At 42.0% G+C, this 18,141-nt stretch overlaps 1 protein-coding gene across 7 annotated transcripts in view; it reads left to right on the forward strand.

The window, feature by feature from the left end:
• camsap2a (calmodulin regulated spectrin-associated protein family, member 2a) overlaps positions 1–18,141 on the forward strand; it is an 87,034-nt gene that overhangs the window by 44,609 nt on the left and 24,284 nt on the right. For 4 of the 7 annotated variants that reach the window (XM_014215758.2, XM_014215761.2, XM_014215759.2 and 1 more), the window contains exons 3-5: positions 4,091–4,255; positions 5,524–5,604; positions 18,074–18,106. In XM_014215758.2, coding sequence (XP_014071233.2) covers positions 4,091–4,255; positions 5,524–5,604; positions 18,074–18,106 — 279 coding nt within the window. The remainder of the gene's footprint in view (positions 1–4,090; positions 4,256–5,523; positions 5,605–18,073; positions 18,107–18,141) is intronic. The other 3 variants (XM_014215760.2, XM_014215763.2, XM_014215764.2) reach the window with 1 other exon arrangement.

An 18,141-nucleotide genomic window follows, 5' to 3' on the forward strand; every position in this document is an offset into this window, starting at 1 on the left:
ACCTGTCTATAGCACAGCTTGTTCCTACCATACCGATGTCCTGCAGACATCCAACGTTGAGTGCTATTCTGTGTCGAGTCGCGATGGCGTGAGGCTATTGCCTCGGTTACCTGGAATAGGACGGATTCCATTTTTAGAAACCCGTCAGGCAGAGAGAGAGCCTTTGGACATGGACAAGTCTTTTTCTTTTACTGCTCTTTACCAAAGAAAAGCTTTAGTGCTAAAACCAGTCCTTATTTCAATATTCTATCAGTTTTGGTTGTTAATATTGAATCCCCACACTACATTATAGATCTGTTTTAGTGTCAGTGCCAGCTTTCTGCACGCATTGCATAGGATGCCCAAACTTTTTTGCCTCGTGAATCACCTAAAGTTTTACATTTCCTGGTGAGTCCCCAAATAGACTGAACCATGTTTCTAGTAAGTAACCACTCAGTGTTTAGGAGCAGCTCAAGGGGGACTGGCTGCTACCCGCTGTTTGGAAGGCACTGGAACAATGTGGGTTCCATTGGCTCAAATGGTTGAAGCCAATATATATATATATATATATTTGGCTCTGGTTGGAGCATGGTGCTTGCAACACTGCAATAGTTTCCTGCATGATATGACTTCACTGCAAGTCGCTTTAGATAAAGCGTTTGCTAAATGACAATATTATGTACAGTACATACTGTGATATTGTTTCCTCATCCTGGCACAGTGTGCTTTGAGAGCCAGTCAGTCCTTGACGTGTAAGGCCCTAGCTTAATGTTCCACAAGCAGGTTACAGCTCTCCCAATGGAGGTTACAATCAGGTCAAGCCTCTTACGCAACAAATGTTTGATCAAACAATTAAACATTGTTGTGTATCACCCAGATTACATAAGAGACTGAGACTGTACATATTTGTCCCTCATTTGTGCTCAGTTTAAGATGATTTCAATAGAGGTTTGTCTACATTGCTTTTAATACCTCCTAATGAGCCATTGGGAAGACAAACAGCTCTGCAGCAAAGTACACACCTGGGTCATGTTCATTAGACACCAAACAATAGAAAAACGGATGTACAATCAGAAGGGTTGCGGTCAAAAAGTGATTGAAATCAAATGGAACAGCCCGATATGATTTCCATTATGTTTGTTTGATCCAATAGATAGGTTTATGTAGCCTACTATGAGATCAATACCGGATATATATCAGTTTTCATAGCTGCTGTGATCAAGGAGACTTGTTGGTCACGGGTCCACATAACAGTAACGTTAGTAGTGACGTGTCAGTATTACCAAGTAAACACTTAAAAGCATAGGTAAACAGCTCGGCTGTCACTCAAATAAACCTTGCCCTTGACCTCAATGGGCAAGAGTCATAGACTGTGTCTGAAATTGCACCTTACTCCCTACATATTGCACTACTTTTAAGTGGAAAGGAGTGCACTATAGGGTATAGGGTCCCATTTTGGATGCACACATAGTAATACCACCCTTGGTAGTACCGCAGATGTTTTTATGATCCTATTCATACCGGATATCAATATTCCCCCAAGCAATCCCAGACACTCTACAACATAATAAGATCAGTCTTTATTGTTGTCATTTTGTCTCAGCAGCAGGGGACAAAGCAGATCAAAATCAATATCCTTCCACTGGCTGCACCAAAGGGAAAAAGCCCTTTGAAAAATGACATTGCTCTTTTGGCCTTTCCAGATGAGGCCGGTCTGGGATGTTAATTTGTTTTGAGATGCCAGATTCATTTCTCACTGTGCTGTGCTCTCTTCGGTAATGAGGGGTGTGTGTGAAGAGTAGTATGTTGTTGCCCTTCTGTTTAGATGGCTAAATTGAGGGTATTGCAAAGTGACTTCACGGTATGTTATTAAATGCTGTTGGGGTTAAAGTCCTCCAATGGTGGTGTTTGGGTTGCTAGGTTGGAGTGGTGTGTAATTATATAGCTAGCCAGTACACTAACTGGGTGTCACTGTCAGTAACAAACTGCTACAGATGCGCGCGCAGGCTAGGCTACTGCAAGGCTACTAGTGTTAGCATGTGCTGATTGCGTATAGAAATGCTTGCGGTTAGTATATAGAAATGCTAGCGTTAGCAGGAATTGCCCTTAACCATAGATATGGGATCAGATTACCCTACCCCCAAAACCCACCATAAACATTAGGGGAATGTGTTTTTTATATGGCCGCTGAGAAATGGGATTACATAGCCAACAGTTTAGATTAAATCGTAATCTATATGGCTCAGACTAATTCTAACCCAGTGTTCCAAACCCTATCCCAAGGCCTTATATGGAAATTCACCGGTATACATTATGCAGAAACTTTTCCAACATGAAATGAAGCCGAATTGAGTATGCCACAACATCTCCATTAGGGCACACAACGGAAAATGTTTTGCAATGGGAAACGAAAATGAGTGTTTCTTATAGGACAAATCCAAGTAGCCCCTCCCTATTTCAGTCTGTTTTCTTCTGTTTGGTGCCTAATGAACACAATCCTAACCCATGACTCAAGTCTCTTTGCCGCTGAGTGGTTTCATTTGGTTTCCACATGGTGTAATGCATCATCCCAGATAGTATACAGAGGGGTTTGAAAATATTGACACTCTTGATACAGATGAGAAATAATGACTGTATAATTTAAATAATTCAAGTACTGAGCTATATTGTGTGCACATTTTTTTTTGAAAATTTGCTCAGAGAAATATTTTTTTTTTAAACAAGTAATAAAAAAATATTCTCAAAAAGGTAGGGGTCTAAATTATTGACATGTCTCACCCCTAAAGATTCTGAAAATACATTTGTCAAAAGTGTTGTATTTGGTCCCATATTCCTAGCACACTACCATGACCTGGCTACAGTGCAGAGGGACTTAAAATAACATAATTACAGGGTAGCCAGTGTCTTTGTCATTATAGGGCTTTCAGGATACTGCTCTTGTTAGTGTGAACGTACGCTACTTTTAGCCAGAGCTGTACACATGGACACCAGTATGACGGAGGGGGGGTGAGTCACTTTTCATATTGCCTCTGTGTATTCATTGGGGAATCCATTGTTGGCTTGGCGTGGGCGGCTTCTGCCTTTAGCGTATGTGTGTTTCTGTGGGTTTGTACTCCACTGAAGGCCTCTGCACATGGCTATAATCAGAGCCAGTCAAGCCCTTGAGCTGAACGGACATTTGGAGTGCCTGTAGGGACGGTGTACTATACGCTACATTCTCTCCTCCTATAGCCATTGCCCTGAAACATGGCAGCATATGGCTTCTAATGAGTCTACACAGCCATGTCTCCGGGCAAGTAGTGCCTCTTAATTTGTGTTTATTATAGTAATTCATCTTTCTTTCTTTAAGTCTTCAACAGCTTTATGATGCACTCTAAACGTGTCACCAGCATCCGATATTTCCTAGAAGCAATATAAATAGGAATGATGATATTAATATTATATAGTGGGATGTTGAGACCATAGAGGTACATTATATTACTGTTCTATTTCAGTCTGTGGTTGAGACAGAGACACACTCTAAACTCCTGACTCAGGCTGCAGACTTGGTGTAGGCCTCTCTCTCCCTGTCAGTGTGCGTGAACACAAATTTAATTGGGTCGCACAACGAGGGACGGACCCAACTGTTTCCAGGGCAACAGCCACTGGGGAGCAGCCAACTGGAGACAGATCTGCCAGGCAATATGTGGAGGAGGAATAGCACTCCATGGTTCAATTCCATTCCCATAACCTACTCCCTGCCTTCTATCCTTGTTGTGCCCTCTCGTAGATTGGATAGATCTGGATAGGTCTTATCAAGATGGCAATAGATGGCCACACCCTTCTGATAGTCCTGGTCTTCTGTAGATTCCACCATATTCCAAACTCTTATAGGGTTTTTCCAATATGGGGTTTCACACTGGTAGTTGGGGTTTTACACTGATGCTTTGTGTAGGTTTTACCTTGCTGCTTTGTGTTTCTGTGTCTGGCCCCCAAAAAAGTCTAGGGCCATGGTACCAGTTAACCAAGTTGACAAGTGCAGAGGGAGTAAGGAAGCTACATGAGTAACCAGATTAGAATGAGGTCCATGACTCCACGGTACATCATTTCTGTTTATTGTGTACCCTTTCAGAGCGCCCACCTGGCGGTGATCGACACACTAATGATGGCGTACACGGTGGAGACTGTGAGCTTGGAGAAGGTGGTGGCGTGCGTCCTCCAGTACTCTTCCCACAACGACGAAGACGCCGACACCCCATACGACACAGAGGACGCCATGACCAGCTGGATCAACAAGGTAGACACCTGCATGGCATGTAATGCACACACACAAGTAGGACCATTTACAGTCTAGACCAGCTGGACACCATACATTTGTTCCCTTTTCCCACTACGGAGCCGAACTGAGCTTAGCTAAGCCAATCTGTACTGCACTGGTTCTTACTACTCTGCTCTCTCTTTCCCCTATGTAGGACAGGAAATCCACTGAAAATCAGTTGGTCTACTGAGAAGGGTTCAAGTTTTTGAAAATTCCCAAATATTATTTGTAACTGTATACTTGGCATAATTTTTTCCTGTATAAACAAATACAATTAATCAACAGAGAAGAGCGAGAGAGTGAATTGGGACTGCCTGAGCATGTTGTCCTGTGAGGAGGCGGTCTTGCCCTGGGCCCGTCCCTATGCAGCTGGCTCTGCAGTGTGACAGTAGTAGGGGGGTGTTAGTCTGTGTCCCAAATGGCACGTATAGTGCACTACTTTCGGGCCAGAGCCCTATGGGCCCTGGTCAAAAATAGCGCACTATATAGGGAATAGCGTGCCATTTGGGACGCAGGCTTAGTGAGTGCTGCTGAACCAGTCAAGGGAGACACTCCACCTCCTCATCCTTAAGGCCCAGTACAGGCTGTTGTTTACATTCCACTGCTGGGAACACTTGGGGGCTGCCAGCTCTGGCCTGCTGGAGACTCGTACACTAAAATACACAGTCATGAATACTATCCATTTACAGATGCACACAGACACCTCTACACACCTGTACACAGACATACAGTATACATATAGACACACAAACACATGACACAACACACGTCAAATATACTGGTGTTGTCATGGAACCTTTCGGGGGAACCATGTGGTATACTCTGCAGATGTTGACAAACTGGGAGTCTCCAGGAAACAATGAACTCCAATACTCAAATCAAGGAAATTGCTGGAAGGCTCAAAATGTTTTGAAGGGACTGTGTTGACAAAAACAAAATGGGTTGACATACATTATGTTGTAAAATTAGATTTTATACAGTCTAAGGTGGACACCCTCCAATTTACAAGAAAGATGTTATGAGAACATTGAATAACTGATTAGGTTTATCTTTATCTTGGAACATACACTCTCCCTGTTGCCGTTTGTAATGAATCCTGTTCTCTCTCTCTCTCTCTCTCTCTCTCTCTCTCTCTCTCTCTCTCTCTCTCTCTCTCTCTCTCTCTCTCTCTCTCTCTCTCTCTCTCTCTCTCTCTCTCTCTCTCTCTCTCTCTCTCTCTCTCTCTCTCTCTCTCCTTTGTTAACCAGGTAAATGAGTATCTGAAAGATATCATCTCTCAGGAGCTGAGGAGAGAGATGCAGAGTGTTGAGCCAGTTGGCAAGCCAGGGGTGAGTACATCCCTCTCCTCTTTTCTCTTGTCTTCTTATGTCTTCTTCCTTCCCCCTACCCACTCCACTCTCTCTTATGATTCTGCATTTAGGAGCGTCTTCTACATTTGAATGACCTGGTCTTACAATTACAGTTTTTCTCAATTGCTAAAACACAATTTCTGAAACCTTGCTCCATTTCCTGAAAACATTAAACACAAAACCTCATCTTCAAGCACTATTTACATAACCTCTGACTCCTCTCGCAAAATGAAACATTTGCCTCAAAACAGTTTTACCTGTGTTCAAAATCAAACACTGCTCTGAAATCATAAACAAAGTGATCAAAATGATATACACTCTCAAGCAGTCAGTAAACAATACACCGAAAAATAGAAAACACATTGTTGAAAACATACAATTCTCAGGGAGAAGTACATTTTTAATCAAAAAAAATATTCATATTTTTCCGTCATTGTCTTTTGATGAACGAAAACATGTTCTATCATAGTAGCTCAAAATTGATCAGAAATTAATACTCTGCTTTGCTCTTTGCAATTTTGTTTTTTTGTTCTTCCTCCTCCTTGTACCCCTATTTTTACAGTACTGTACCCTGCATCTCACAAACTTGTCCTTTGTCTCTGTGATACTGTAATTCTTGTTCTTTGTTGATATGAACCTGCAACCAGTCAAAATCTATTGAGCAGTCAGTACTGTTAATAAATGGAAAGCACAATGTTCAGGGCCATACAATTTGTCCATTGTACAGTATACAGTATACAGCCTACAATGCACTGTACTACAGTATACAATACTAAAAGGGACAAAAATCAAAGAAGTAAACATGTGATCAATGTGCTTCTTCTTGTCTTTGGGCTGGGTCAGGCCAGAGCACTTCGTCAACATCACAAGCAATATTGTCACTCCTGAGGCAACGGGGGAAGAAGCCTCTTGTGTGCCGTATCCAGCCCTGACATGATGCCTCACCTATATCACCATAGGCTAAATCCATGGCTTGCAGCAGATTTACTCTGGTGTAGGGTTGTCTATCATACACTTTCCATCTCCAAGAGGAGAAAAACTCCTCAATCGGATTCAGGAAAGGGCGAGTATGGAGGGAGGTACAAGTTCATAAACTGCCTATTGATGTTAAACCATTCCCTTACCTGAGCAGCTCGGTGGAAACTGACATTGTCCCACACTATCACATAGGTGGGAATGGGATTCTCATTTAGTTCTTGACCCTGCTGCTCTTGAACCTGCTGCTCAAATAAAATATCTCTTAGATTGGCAATAAAACTTAGAAGGTGCTGGGTGTTATATGGCCCGAGTGAAACATGGTGATGTAGAACACCATGGTTGCTGATAGCAGCACAGATTGTGACATTGCCACCTCGTCGACCAGGGACTTCAACAATGGCCCGCTGTCCAATCATGTTTCGGCCTCTCCTTCTCCTCTTTGTCAGATTGAAGCCTGCTTCATCGACAAAGATGAACTCATGGGGTCTGTCCAAGGATTCCAAGTCAAATATTGTCTGTGTAGAAATACAATATACTGTATGTACAGAGACAGTGCTATACTGTAGAGTACAATTAGGCCTACTGTATGCACTTCTGATTCACATACATTGTATGTACTGAAGAGTAATGTCATTCACATAGTATGTGTTAGTACTGTAGACAATCTGGATTACAGTTAATGTTTCTGAATGTACACTTACTTGCACATACTGAGCTCGCAGTTCTTTCACCCTTGGTGAGTTGCGCTCAAAAGGTACTCTGTATACTTGTTTCATTCGCATCCTGTTACGATGGAGGACACGGTCAATTGTGGAAATGCTCACACTGTCGATTCCTTGGAAGTGTGTGTTGTCTTGTATCACTCGTTCCTGGATTTCTCTGAGTCGTATTGCATTATCTTGAAGGACCATGCCAACTATAATGGCCTCTTGCTCCCGAGTGAATATAGCTGTCCTTCCACCTGCATGTGGCAGCCTTGCAATTCTTCAAAAAGTAGTTGTGCAGTTACAAAACATATTCATGCAGTGCAATACATACAGTGATTAACTTTACAAATGTCTATTGAAACAGCTGCATATAGTGTAGTACAGTAAATTTGCAATTACAAAAATACAGTAGTATACTGTACCTGTTCTCTTCTCTGAATGTCCTTACTATGGTGGACACAGAAAATCGGCTCAAATTGGGTTGCACTCGAAGTCCTGCTTCCCTCATTGTCAGTCCATGGACAAGAACATGGTCTGTAACTGTTGCTCGAATTTCATCAGATATTTCCACTCTGTCTTCCTCTTCGTCCTCCTCTTCCTCTTCTTGCCCTCCTCTTCCTCCTCGTCGCCCACCTCGCATACGCACTTGTCCTCGTCCTCTCATTGTTTCTTCTATCCATTCTCAGACTTTCTCCTTCCCACCTTCAACAACCTGTTTGCTCTCTGAACTGGCTTATATTGGTTGTGTCGCATCATTTGAAACAGGTTAAACAATTTTGAGTGGTTGTGTTCAATCAATGACATGTGTTCTCTATTTGTATTTGATTGTTGCCACTTGTGTTTACCAGTATGGATGACATGTGCATTAGAGTGCAGAATGTGTTTTGAGAATGAGAATGTGTTTAGAGTTTTGCTGAAAAGTCTAAGTGAGATCTGCAAATTGTGTTTTACCATGTGAAATGGTTTAAGGTATTGACAACAGACTGCATAATTAGCTAAATGAGTCCAGGCAACTGAGAACTTTGTTCAGCCAATGGGTTTTAGTGTTTTAGCAATTGAGAAAAACTGTAAATAAGCACCTGTTTCAAATTCAATGTATGCAGTGCTGTGCACAGAACATTTGATGGGGTTGGTGCTCAAAGTGATTTTTTTCAATCATAGGCCTTCATTTTCTGCAAAAAAAAATTTTGTTAAACAAGCTAGAACCACAGAAAGGGATTTAAAAAGAACCACAACTTTACTAGAACCACTCCTGGGGCCTCATTTATAAACGGTACATACTAAAATATGCCCCAAAACATGTAAACACTGAACTTGACTGAATGCCACACATACACAATCCATGTCTCAATTGTCTCAAGGCTTAAAAATCTTTCTTTAACCTGTCTCCTCCCCTTCATCTACACTGATTGCGGTGGATTTAACAAGTGACATCAATAAGGGATCATAGCGTTCACCAGGATTCACAGGATGCACCTGAGGATGCACCTGAGCTCAACCTGAGGATGCACCTGAGCTCAACCTGAGGATGCACCTGAGGTCAACCTGAGGATGCACCTGAGCTCAACCTTAGGATGCACCTGAGCTCAACCTGAGGATGCACCTGAGCTCAACCTGAGGATGCACCTGAGCTCAACCTGAGGATGCACCTGAGCTCAATGCGCCTGATGCACTTCAGGATGCACCTGATCTCATTTTCAAGTCTCATAGCAAAGGGACTGAATACTTAGGCAAATGTGATATTTCAGTTTTTTGATTTTTATAAATGTGCAAAACATTTTTGTTCAAAAACCTGTTTTCTCTTTGTCATTATGGGGTATTGTGTGTAGATGAGGGGACAAAAACAATTTAATCCATTTTAGAATAAGACTAACTTTTTAATAATATGATTTGCAGGCAATCATATTACTCAAATACAAATAATACTTTACTCAAATACAAATAATACTTTTCTGCATCTAGTCTTCAATAGTTTTCAATGGTAGACTGCGACAGAGTAGGTAAATGTTGAACTAGAACGCAAAAATGCGCTGAGAAGTAACTGGCCCCGTTGTTTCTGCTGCTGCTTTGAAAGTGGATTGAAAAGTACTGGGGCAAATGCTTTCTCGCCACACGTTTTCCAGCGGCTCTGGCAGCAATGCACTGCCGGCTCCCAGTGGCAGTAGGGCGGGGAGGGGTTCATTAGTTAAAAAAAATAGCACCAATCAAAAATATACTTTTTCCATAGGAGGGCTAAAGGACAGATACTCCAGCACCCCTAGGGCTCTATCTGTGCACGTGACTGCATATATGAATTTAGTAATTAATCGTGTAATGCCAATTTAAACTATTGAATTCAAATTCAATTTCTTAATACAAACTGAAAATGATTAAATTCAAGTTCAATCCACTGATGTGTATAAACCCTGGATGACTGACAAGGGCGCTGTATTGAAAGCACCGCTGAGCCATTTTGGTACTCCTCAATTGTAAAGAAATATTTTGGAAGCTATAAAAATGCATTTATTAATGTCTACATTTTGTTTTTGCCAAGTATGTTCTATTACAGACACCTTGATGCATACTTTAAATTATAGTGTGTGATCTGAAAATAATATAAAAACATATTCCTGAAAGTATTATTTTAGAGAGTACTAATGTTACTATCCCCACCACAATGTCATTTTCTAATTTTGTCCTTTTTATTGAAATACTGTAGAATTCCATGAATTTCTAAGGAGGACTGCACCTTCTATTTAAAAGGCTACTGAGTGGCACAGATGTCTAAGGCACTGCATCTCAGTGCTAGAGGTGTCACTACAGACCCTGGTTCGATCCCGGGCTGTATCACAACTGGCTGTGATCGGGAGTTCCATGGGGCAGCGCTCAATTGGCCCAGCGTTGTCTGGGTTTGGGGAGGGTTTGGCCGGGGTAAGCCGTCATTGTAAAATAAGAATTTGTTCATAGCTGACTTGCCTAGTTAAATAAAAATACAATACAATTCTGGGGAGTATCAATATGGCAGCTGGTGGCTTCAAAGCCTCTCTTGGCCATTACATAGCATTAGCAAGCCAGGGTTTATACACATCATTGGTTCAACCTCTGCTGTCACTTATACACTGAGTATACCAAACAGTAGGAATGCCTTCCTAATATTGAGTTGCATCCCCCCCCTTTTGCCCTCAGAACAGCCTCAATTCGTCGGAGCATGGACTCTACAATGTGTCGAAAGTGTTCCACAGGGATGCTGGTCCATGTTGACTCCAATGCTTCCCCCAGTTGTGTCAAGTTGGCTAGATTTCCTTTGGGTGGTGGGTCATTCTTGATACACAGGGGAGGAGCTCCAGGTGGTATCCGATTTCAAGGCACTTAAATATTTTGTCTTACCCAATGACCCTCTGAATGGCACACATACACAATCCATGTCTCAATTGTCTCAAGGCATAAAAGGCCTTCTTTAACCTGTCTCCTCCCCTTCACCTACACTGACTGAAGTGGATTTAACAAGTGATATCAATAAGGCATCATAGCTTTCACCTGGATTCACCTGGTCAGTCTATGTTATGAAAAGAGCAGGTGTTCTTAATGTTTTGAATCCTCAGTGTATATCTCTCCATATTTATGCCTCAATGTTTATACTGTATATTACATAGCAGCATTCAACATGAACAGCAGAATATTTCTGTGCAATTCCCTTTCTCAGCCTGATCCCAGATCTGTTTGTGCGGTCCTGCTATCTCCTATGTTTGAGTTTATTTTTATTTTTACAGGGAAAGTACACATTAATCAACGTTTCAGTAAAAGTGCCGGTTTTAGCCAGCCGGCTAATTTTCAACCGCAGTCCCTGGGCGGGTTATTAAAAACAATTACAATAACAATACATATGCAGAGCAACATAGGACAAGCAACACGTAGCATGCAGACAGAGCAATAGCACAAAAGGCAACAAAACAAAATACATAAAAGAAACAAAGTGTTTCCACACCTCACAAGCTACAGACAACATGGAAAGCGACAATACACAGCTAGGAATTATGTTCACAAGTCTGATTGGCCTTTAATGTTTTTTGTGAAGGTGTGATAGGTGGTGCAGTTCTGTGTGTCTGATGGCAGTGTGTTCCAGACATGGGAAGCTCTCACAGAGAAAGCAGATTGACTAAAGGTGCTTTTCCTTAAGGGAACTATACTGTCACCTCTCATGGCAGACCTTGTGGTTCTGCTGCCTTTTTCACCTGCTTTTTAAAAAAGAGGTTGGAATTACGTATGATGCCAAGGTACTTGAAATCGGATACCCCCTGGAGCTCCTCCCCTGACACATAGACATCTGGCTCAGTAGCATCAGTTGCCCTCTCTGTTTAGAACATGCAGACAGTTTCTTTCACACTGAGATGCAAACATGAGTCACTGAGCCACTTTGTACCCTGCACCATTACAGTAGTGAGTTCTTGTGCAGCTTGTTGTTTGCTCTTTGCATGCACATATATCACTGTATCATCTGCATACATTTTAACTTCAGACCCAGTACAGGCAGATGTTAATTGTCATGCCATTGGCACAAACAGCTACTGTACTTTCTCTCTCCTACTTTCTTCACACCCCACACAGCATTTTTTTTTCTCAGTCAAGTCCTTTCAATGCTAATTACAAGACAACTGTCATTTAGTCTGGGGTCACACAGGTCAGAAACTAAACTGGCCACCTATCTAGGAGTTGTTGCATCTCGCTACATGCAGACTCTAATGCCTTATGACAGGCTGTTGTTTGCGTGTCTGTTGTACCAGCTGAATCATGCTCTGTCATCACAGGCAGGCTGGTTCAGTATTATGGTCTGCCGAGCAGCAGGGTTGACGTGGGAACATGGCCTTTGACACAGCAGAACTGACGATAGAGAGAGATGATGTCATTCTCACTGCTCTGTTTCCCTCCTCTCTCCTCTTCTCTACTTCTCTTCTGTCTTCTACTCCTTTTCTCCTCTCCTTATTTCCCTCCTCTCCCATTCTCTTCTCTCCCCCTCCTCTCATCTCCCCCATCCCCTCCTCACTCTTCTTTGCTTGCCCATCTAAACACGCCATAATTTTACTGTGGCTGGTCCTTAAGAATGCCTGAAGAAGGCACAGTGTGCCGAAACGTTGGCTTACCCATTAAATTGTTGCGAACATATAGTATAATCTTTCTTTTCATACTGTGGCTGGGCCTCCCATCCAGAGGAGGGCACAGTTTGCATGGTAATTATGACACAACACCTTTAGTGAACCTGGAGAGAAGTTACATCTATATAGGAGCCTTGAGAAAATCTTGGATAGTTCCCAGGAGGCAATGCCACTGCGGCAAGGCAGATGTCCCATCCCAGAACGGACGTGTATGTGCCTGCAGAGACCTTGCATGAAGTGCTGCCTGATAGGCTATCATGCTTGGACAGACAGCTGGCTGTTTGTGTGTGTTTGGCAGGGACAATATACAACAAAACATACATCTCAGAGTATGATAAGTAATGTGTTTTACCAGTGGCAAGAAAAAGTATGTGAACCCTTTGGAATTTCCTGGATTTCTGCATAAATTGGTCATCAAATTTGATTTGATCTTCATCTAAGTCACAACAATAGACAAACATACTGTGCTTAAACTAATAACACACAAATTATTGTATTTTTCTTGTCTATATTGAATACATCATTTAAACATTTATAGTGTAGGTTGGAAAATGTATGTGAACCCCTAGGCTAATGACTTCTCCAAAAGCTAATTGTTGTCAGGAGTCATCTAACCTGGAGTTCAATCAATGAAACGAGATTGGAGATGTTGGTTAGAGCTGCCTTGCCCTATAAAAAACACTCACAAAATATTTGTTTGCTATTCACAAGAAGCATTGCCTGATGTGAACCATGCCTTGAACAAAGGAGATCTCAGAAGACCTAAGATTAAGAATTGTTGACTTGCATAAAGCTGGAAAAGGTTATAAAAGTATCTCTAAAAGCCTTGATGTTCATCAGTCTATGGTAAGACAAATTGTCTATAAATGGAGAAAGTTCAGCACTGTTGCTACTCTCCCTAGGAGTGGCCGTCCTGCAAATATGACTGCAAGAGCACAGCGCAGAATGCTCAATGAGGTTAAGAAGGTTAAGAACATGCTAACATCTCTGTTGACGAGTCTACAATACATAAAACACTAAACAAGAATGGTGTTCACGGGAGGACACCACGAAAGAAGCCACTGCTGTCCAAAAAATCAAACATTGCTGCATGTCTGAAGTATTCAAAAAGAGCACCTAGATTGTTCCACAGCGCTACTGGCAAAATATTCTGTGTACAGATGAAACTACAATTAAGTTGTTTGGAAGGAACACACATCACTATGTGTGGAGAAAAAAGGCATAGCACACCAACATCAAAACCTCATCCCAACTGTAAAGTATGGTGGAGGGAGCATAATGGTTTGGGGCTGCTTTACTGCCTCTGGGCCTGGACAGCTTGCTATCATCGATGGAAGAATGAATTCCCACGTTTATCAAGAAATTTTGCAGGAGAATGTAAGGCTATCTGTCCGCCAATTGAAGCTCAACAGAAGTTGGGTGATGCAACAGGACAACGACCCAAAACACAGAAGTAAATCAACAACAGAATGGCTTCAACAGAAGAAAATATGCCTTCTGGAGTGGCCCAGTCATAGTCCTGACCTCAACCCGATTGAGATGCTGTGGCATGACCTCAAGAGAGCAGTTCACACCAGACATCCCAAGAATATTGCTGAACTGAAACAGTTTTGTAAAAAGGAATGGTCCGAATTTCTTCCTGACCGTTGTGCAGGTCTGATCCGCAACTACAGAAAACGTTTGGTTGAGGTTATTGCTGCCAAAGGAGGGTCAAACAAGTGCACAGGGGCATTGACATGCTGAAACAGGAAAGGGCCTTCCCCAAACTGTTGCCACAAAGTTGGAAGCACAGAATGTAATTGCATGCTGTTAAGATTTCCCTTCATTGGAACTAAGGGGCCTAGCCCGAACCATGAAAAACAGCCCCAGACCGTTATTCCTTCTCCACCAAACTTTACATTTGGCACTATGCATCGGGACAGGTAGCATTCTCCTGGCATCTGCCAAACCCATATTAGTCCGTCGGACTGTCAGATGGTGAAGTGTGATTCAATGCATTTTCACTGTTCCAGAGTCCAATTGCGGCGAGCTTTACACCACTCCAGCCGACGCTTGGCAATGCACATGTGTGCGGCAGCTCGGCCATGGAAGCCCATTTCATGAAGCTCCCGATGAACAGTTCTTGTGCTGACGTTGCTTCCAGAAGCAGTTTGTAACTCAGTAGTGAGTGTTGCAACCAAGGACAGACGATTTTTACGGGCTACGTGCTTTAGCACTCGGCGGCCCCGTTCTGTGAGCTTGTGTGGCCTACCACTTCGCGCCTGAGCCGTTGTTGACAGGGGCAGCTCTAGCAGGGCAGAAATTTGAACTGACTTGTTGGAAAGGTAGCATCCTATGATGGTGCCACGTTGAAAGTCACTGAGCTCTTCAGTAAGGCCATTCTACTGCCAATGTTTGTCTATGAAGACTGCATGGCTGTGTGCTCAATTTTATACACCTGTCAGCAACGCATGTGGCTAAAATAGCCGAATCCACTAATTTGAAGGGGTGTCCACATACTTTCGTATATATAATGTATGTGACATGATGTTAGGATATTCTATTGAACATGACTGCAGCACTGTAGATGACTCACTTTAACCCCTCTATCTTCATGAAAAGCACCTCTGAGTCTGGTTATAGGCGTGTCTGGTTCCCTGACCCTTCACTTATTACAAGTAAAGTTGCTTAACATCAACAGTTAGTTTCTCAACAGTTGTTACTGTTACTATGACATTGTACTGGCACATGTACAGTAACAGTCAAAAGTTTGGACACACCTACTTATTCAAGGGTTTTTCTTTATTTTTACTATTTTCTACATTGTAGAATAATAGTGAAGACATCAAACTATGAAATAACACATATGGAATCATGTAGTAACCAAACAAGTGTTAAACAAATCAAAATATATGTTATTACATGATTCCGTATGTGTTATTTCATAGTTTTGATGTCGTCACTATTATTCTACAATGTAGAAAATAGTAAAAATAAAGAAAAACCCTTGAATGAGTAGGTGTGGCCAAACGTTTGACTGTGTAAGTGTAAGCATAGATGACTACAAATAGAGTAAGCAGAGGTTATTAAGTAGCTACTGTATATGAGGAATCACAGGCTGGGCTTGTAATGTCTGCTAAAACAAATTTTATTTAAGTAGGGAGTCATGCTGAGACCACTGTCTCTTTCGCAGATGAGCCCTGCATGAACACATCAACAAAAACAAAAATTACACAATACATACTGTATCTATATACACAACAATTATACAATACATACTGTATCTATATACACATCAATTATACAATACATACTGTATCAATATACACAACAATTATACAATACATACTGTATCTATATACACAACAATTATACAATACATACTGTATCTATATACACATCAATTACACAATACATACTGTATCTATATACACATCAATTACACATACATACTGTATCTATAAACACATCAATTACACATACATACTGTATCAATATACACAACAATTATACAATACATACTGTATCTATATACACAACAATCATACAATACATACTGTATCTATATACACATCAATTACACATACATACTGTATCTATATACACATCAATTACACAATACATGAAAAGCAAATACCAAAACACGAAAAGCAAAACACAATCATATGAAGCAAACAAATTCTTCAGTTAAAAGGCCTGCATTCAGTAAAAAGGTACACGTTCTCTCTCTTCAGCTCCCTCTACCTCTACCTCTCCGCCTCCCCCCGGCACTCTGACCTGGATGCTAGCTCCAGACACTCCCTAAATCTGTCACGCTCTTTGAGTCGCTGATTTCGTTGAGGGACGTGTACCCTCCACGGACAGATGTGCTGCAGTCATCGGAACAAAGAAGAGCTGAGTGGGACGACCCAGGGTTTATTTTAAGCTGCAGCACAGTACGCTGCGAAACACAATAAACATTTGTGGTCAATGTGGAGTCAAAGGCAATGGCAGGGCAGAGAATTAAAAAAACAAAAAACAACTAAGAGAAGTAATCCCTTTAAGTTGCAGATCTGTGCGGGATGAATTGAACATGTCTGGTTGGAGAGGATGTGATTTGTCATAGAGGGAGAACACTGTCAGGACAGCGAGTTGATTGATGTGGTGGTGGATGGTTGGGATTGGGGCTAAGCCTAAGCGCTCTTTAGGGGGTTTACGTGGTGGTCTTGGCTGCCCTGTCTTTTAGCTGTGGTTTAGCCCTGACATAGCCCGGCCATAGCCCTACCCTATAGCCTTCCCTGCCATAGTCCCACAACCTGGGACATTGCTGGGACATGCCTACTGGCACTCCATAACCACCACCAACCCCCCTTCCCACACACACTCCCCAGTCTCCCCCTGCCAAATGTTCAGCTTGTGTTTATTCTGCTGTGTCATGTAAGGGTAGCAGTATGTTATGGTGCCATTTGTGTCTGGAGAGGTGAAGTAATGCCTGCTAGCCGTTATTATGATTTCAACAGTTGTGGGTTTGATCAATTTGAACTGTATCTCTTTGAATAAAGGTGTACTAAGTTATCGCTAGTCCTCATGCTCTGCCACTATGTGTCGCTGCAATCCTACTCTCCCTGTCTTGACTCACTCAGACACCAGAAGTTGTTCTTGCTAAACCTTAAGGATCTCTGTATACTTTGTTAAAAAAACAGAAAATGTAGCTAAATTGTTTGAAACCTAAATACTGATTAGTGTTTCACAAGTAACACGGCCAAACCAAAGACTTTTCAAGACCTTGGCTTGGATGTAGTGTAGCTGAATAGATTCTCCAGCCGACACTATGAAAGATCAGCGTGATCAATAGATTGCCTGTGAATGAGATTATACCTTCTAATCGTCTACTTCACGAAGTGTGGCACATATCTCTTATTGTGAGCCTTTGAGGTCAGTCTATGAATGACTCACATTAGTATTCAAAGAACAGTGCTATTCGATCAGACGGGACTGCAAAAATCAGACCTTTTCATCAACCTGGAACTGCAACATTGAAAATGTACTGTAGGTTAGTTGTTTGGCTACCATTGACGGTTGGTGTTTAAGAAAGCATTTGCCACCCAATAGGAGTGATGCTTACAAAGGCGTCTTTGATGTAGCCTTGAAAGTGTGTGAGAAACATGTCATGTCAGACTTGACACAAACTCAGTCAGCACTTATTGCCTATTTACTGTAATAATTTTAGAAACAGACACAAAAAGGGCCAATGTCGCTGAAGGCAGCACAAAGCAATTTCAACACCATTTCAGGCAAACAGACACAGTACAAATACACAAACATTGTTTGTTTTTTTCAACTAGGAGAACGGTCACAATTTAGGCTTCACGACAAATCCCCCTGGTTGCTGCTGTGGGTGTACTCTACTAGCTGTCTTAAGGAAAGATGTCTGTTTGACATGAGAGAATCCTCTATTTGACATCTTAGCCAGCATGGCAAAAAATGCCCAAAGTCCCCAGCTGACTGGATTATTCATCTTTTCTTGTCTGTTTGTTTGTTTCTCTCTCTCTCTCTATGCCCCTCCTCTGTCCATGTATCGCTCTATCTCCACTCTCTCCTATGTGTCTCTGTATTTCCTTCTCTTGCGCTCTCTCTCTCTCTCTCTCTCTCTCTCTCTCTGTCTTGCTCCTGAAGTCTCCGACCAAATGGTACATGAAACTAGTGCCTGTAAGTCAGATGACCAGCGCTACACTTATATATTC

The sequence above is a fragment of the Salmo salar genome, chromosome ssa10 (assembly GCF_905237065.1).
Source record: "Salmo salar chromosome ssa10, Ssal_v3.1, whole genome shotgun sequence".
In the NCBI taxonomy this organism is placed as follows: Eukaryota; Metazoa; Chordata; class Actinopteri; order Salmoniformes; family Salmonidae; genus Salmo; species Salmo salar.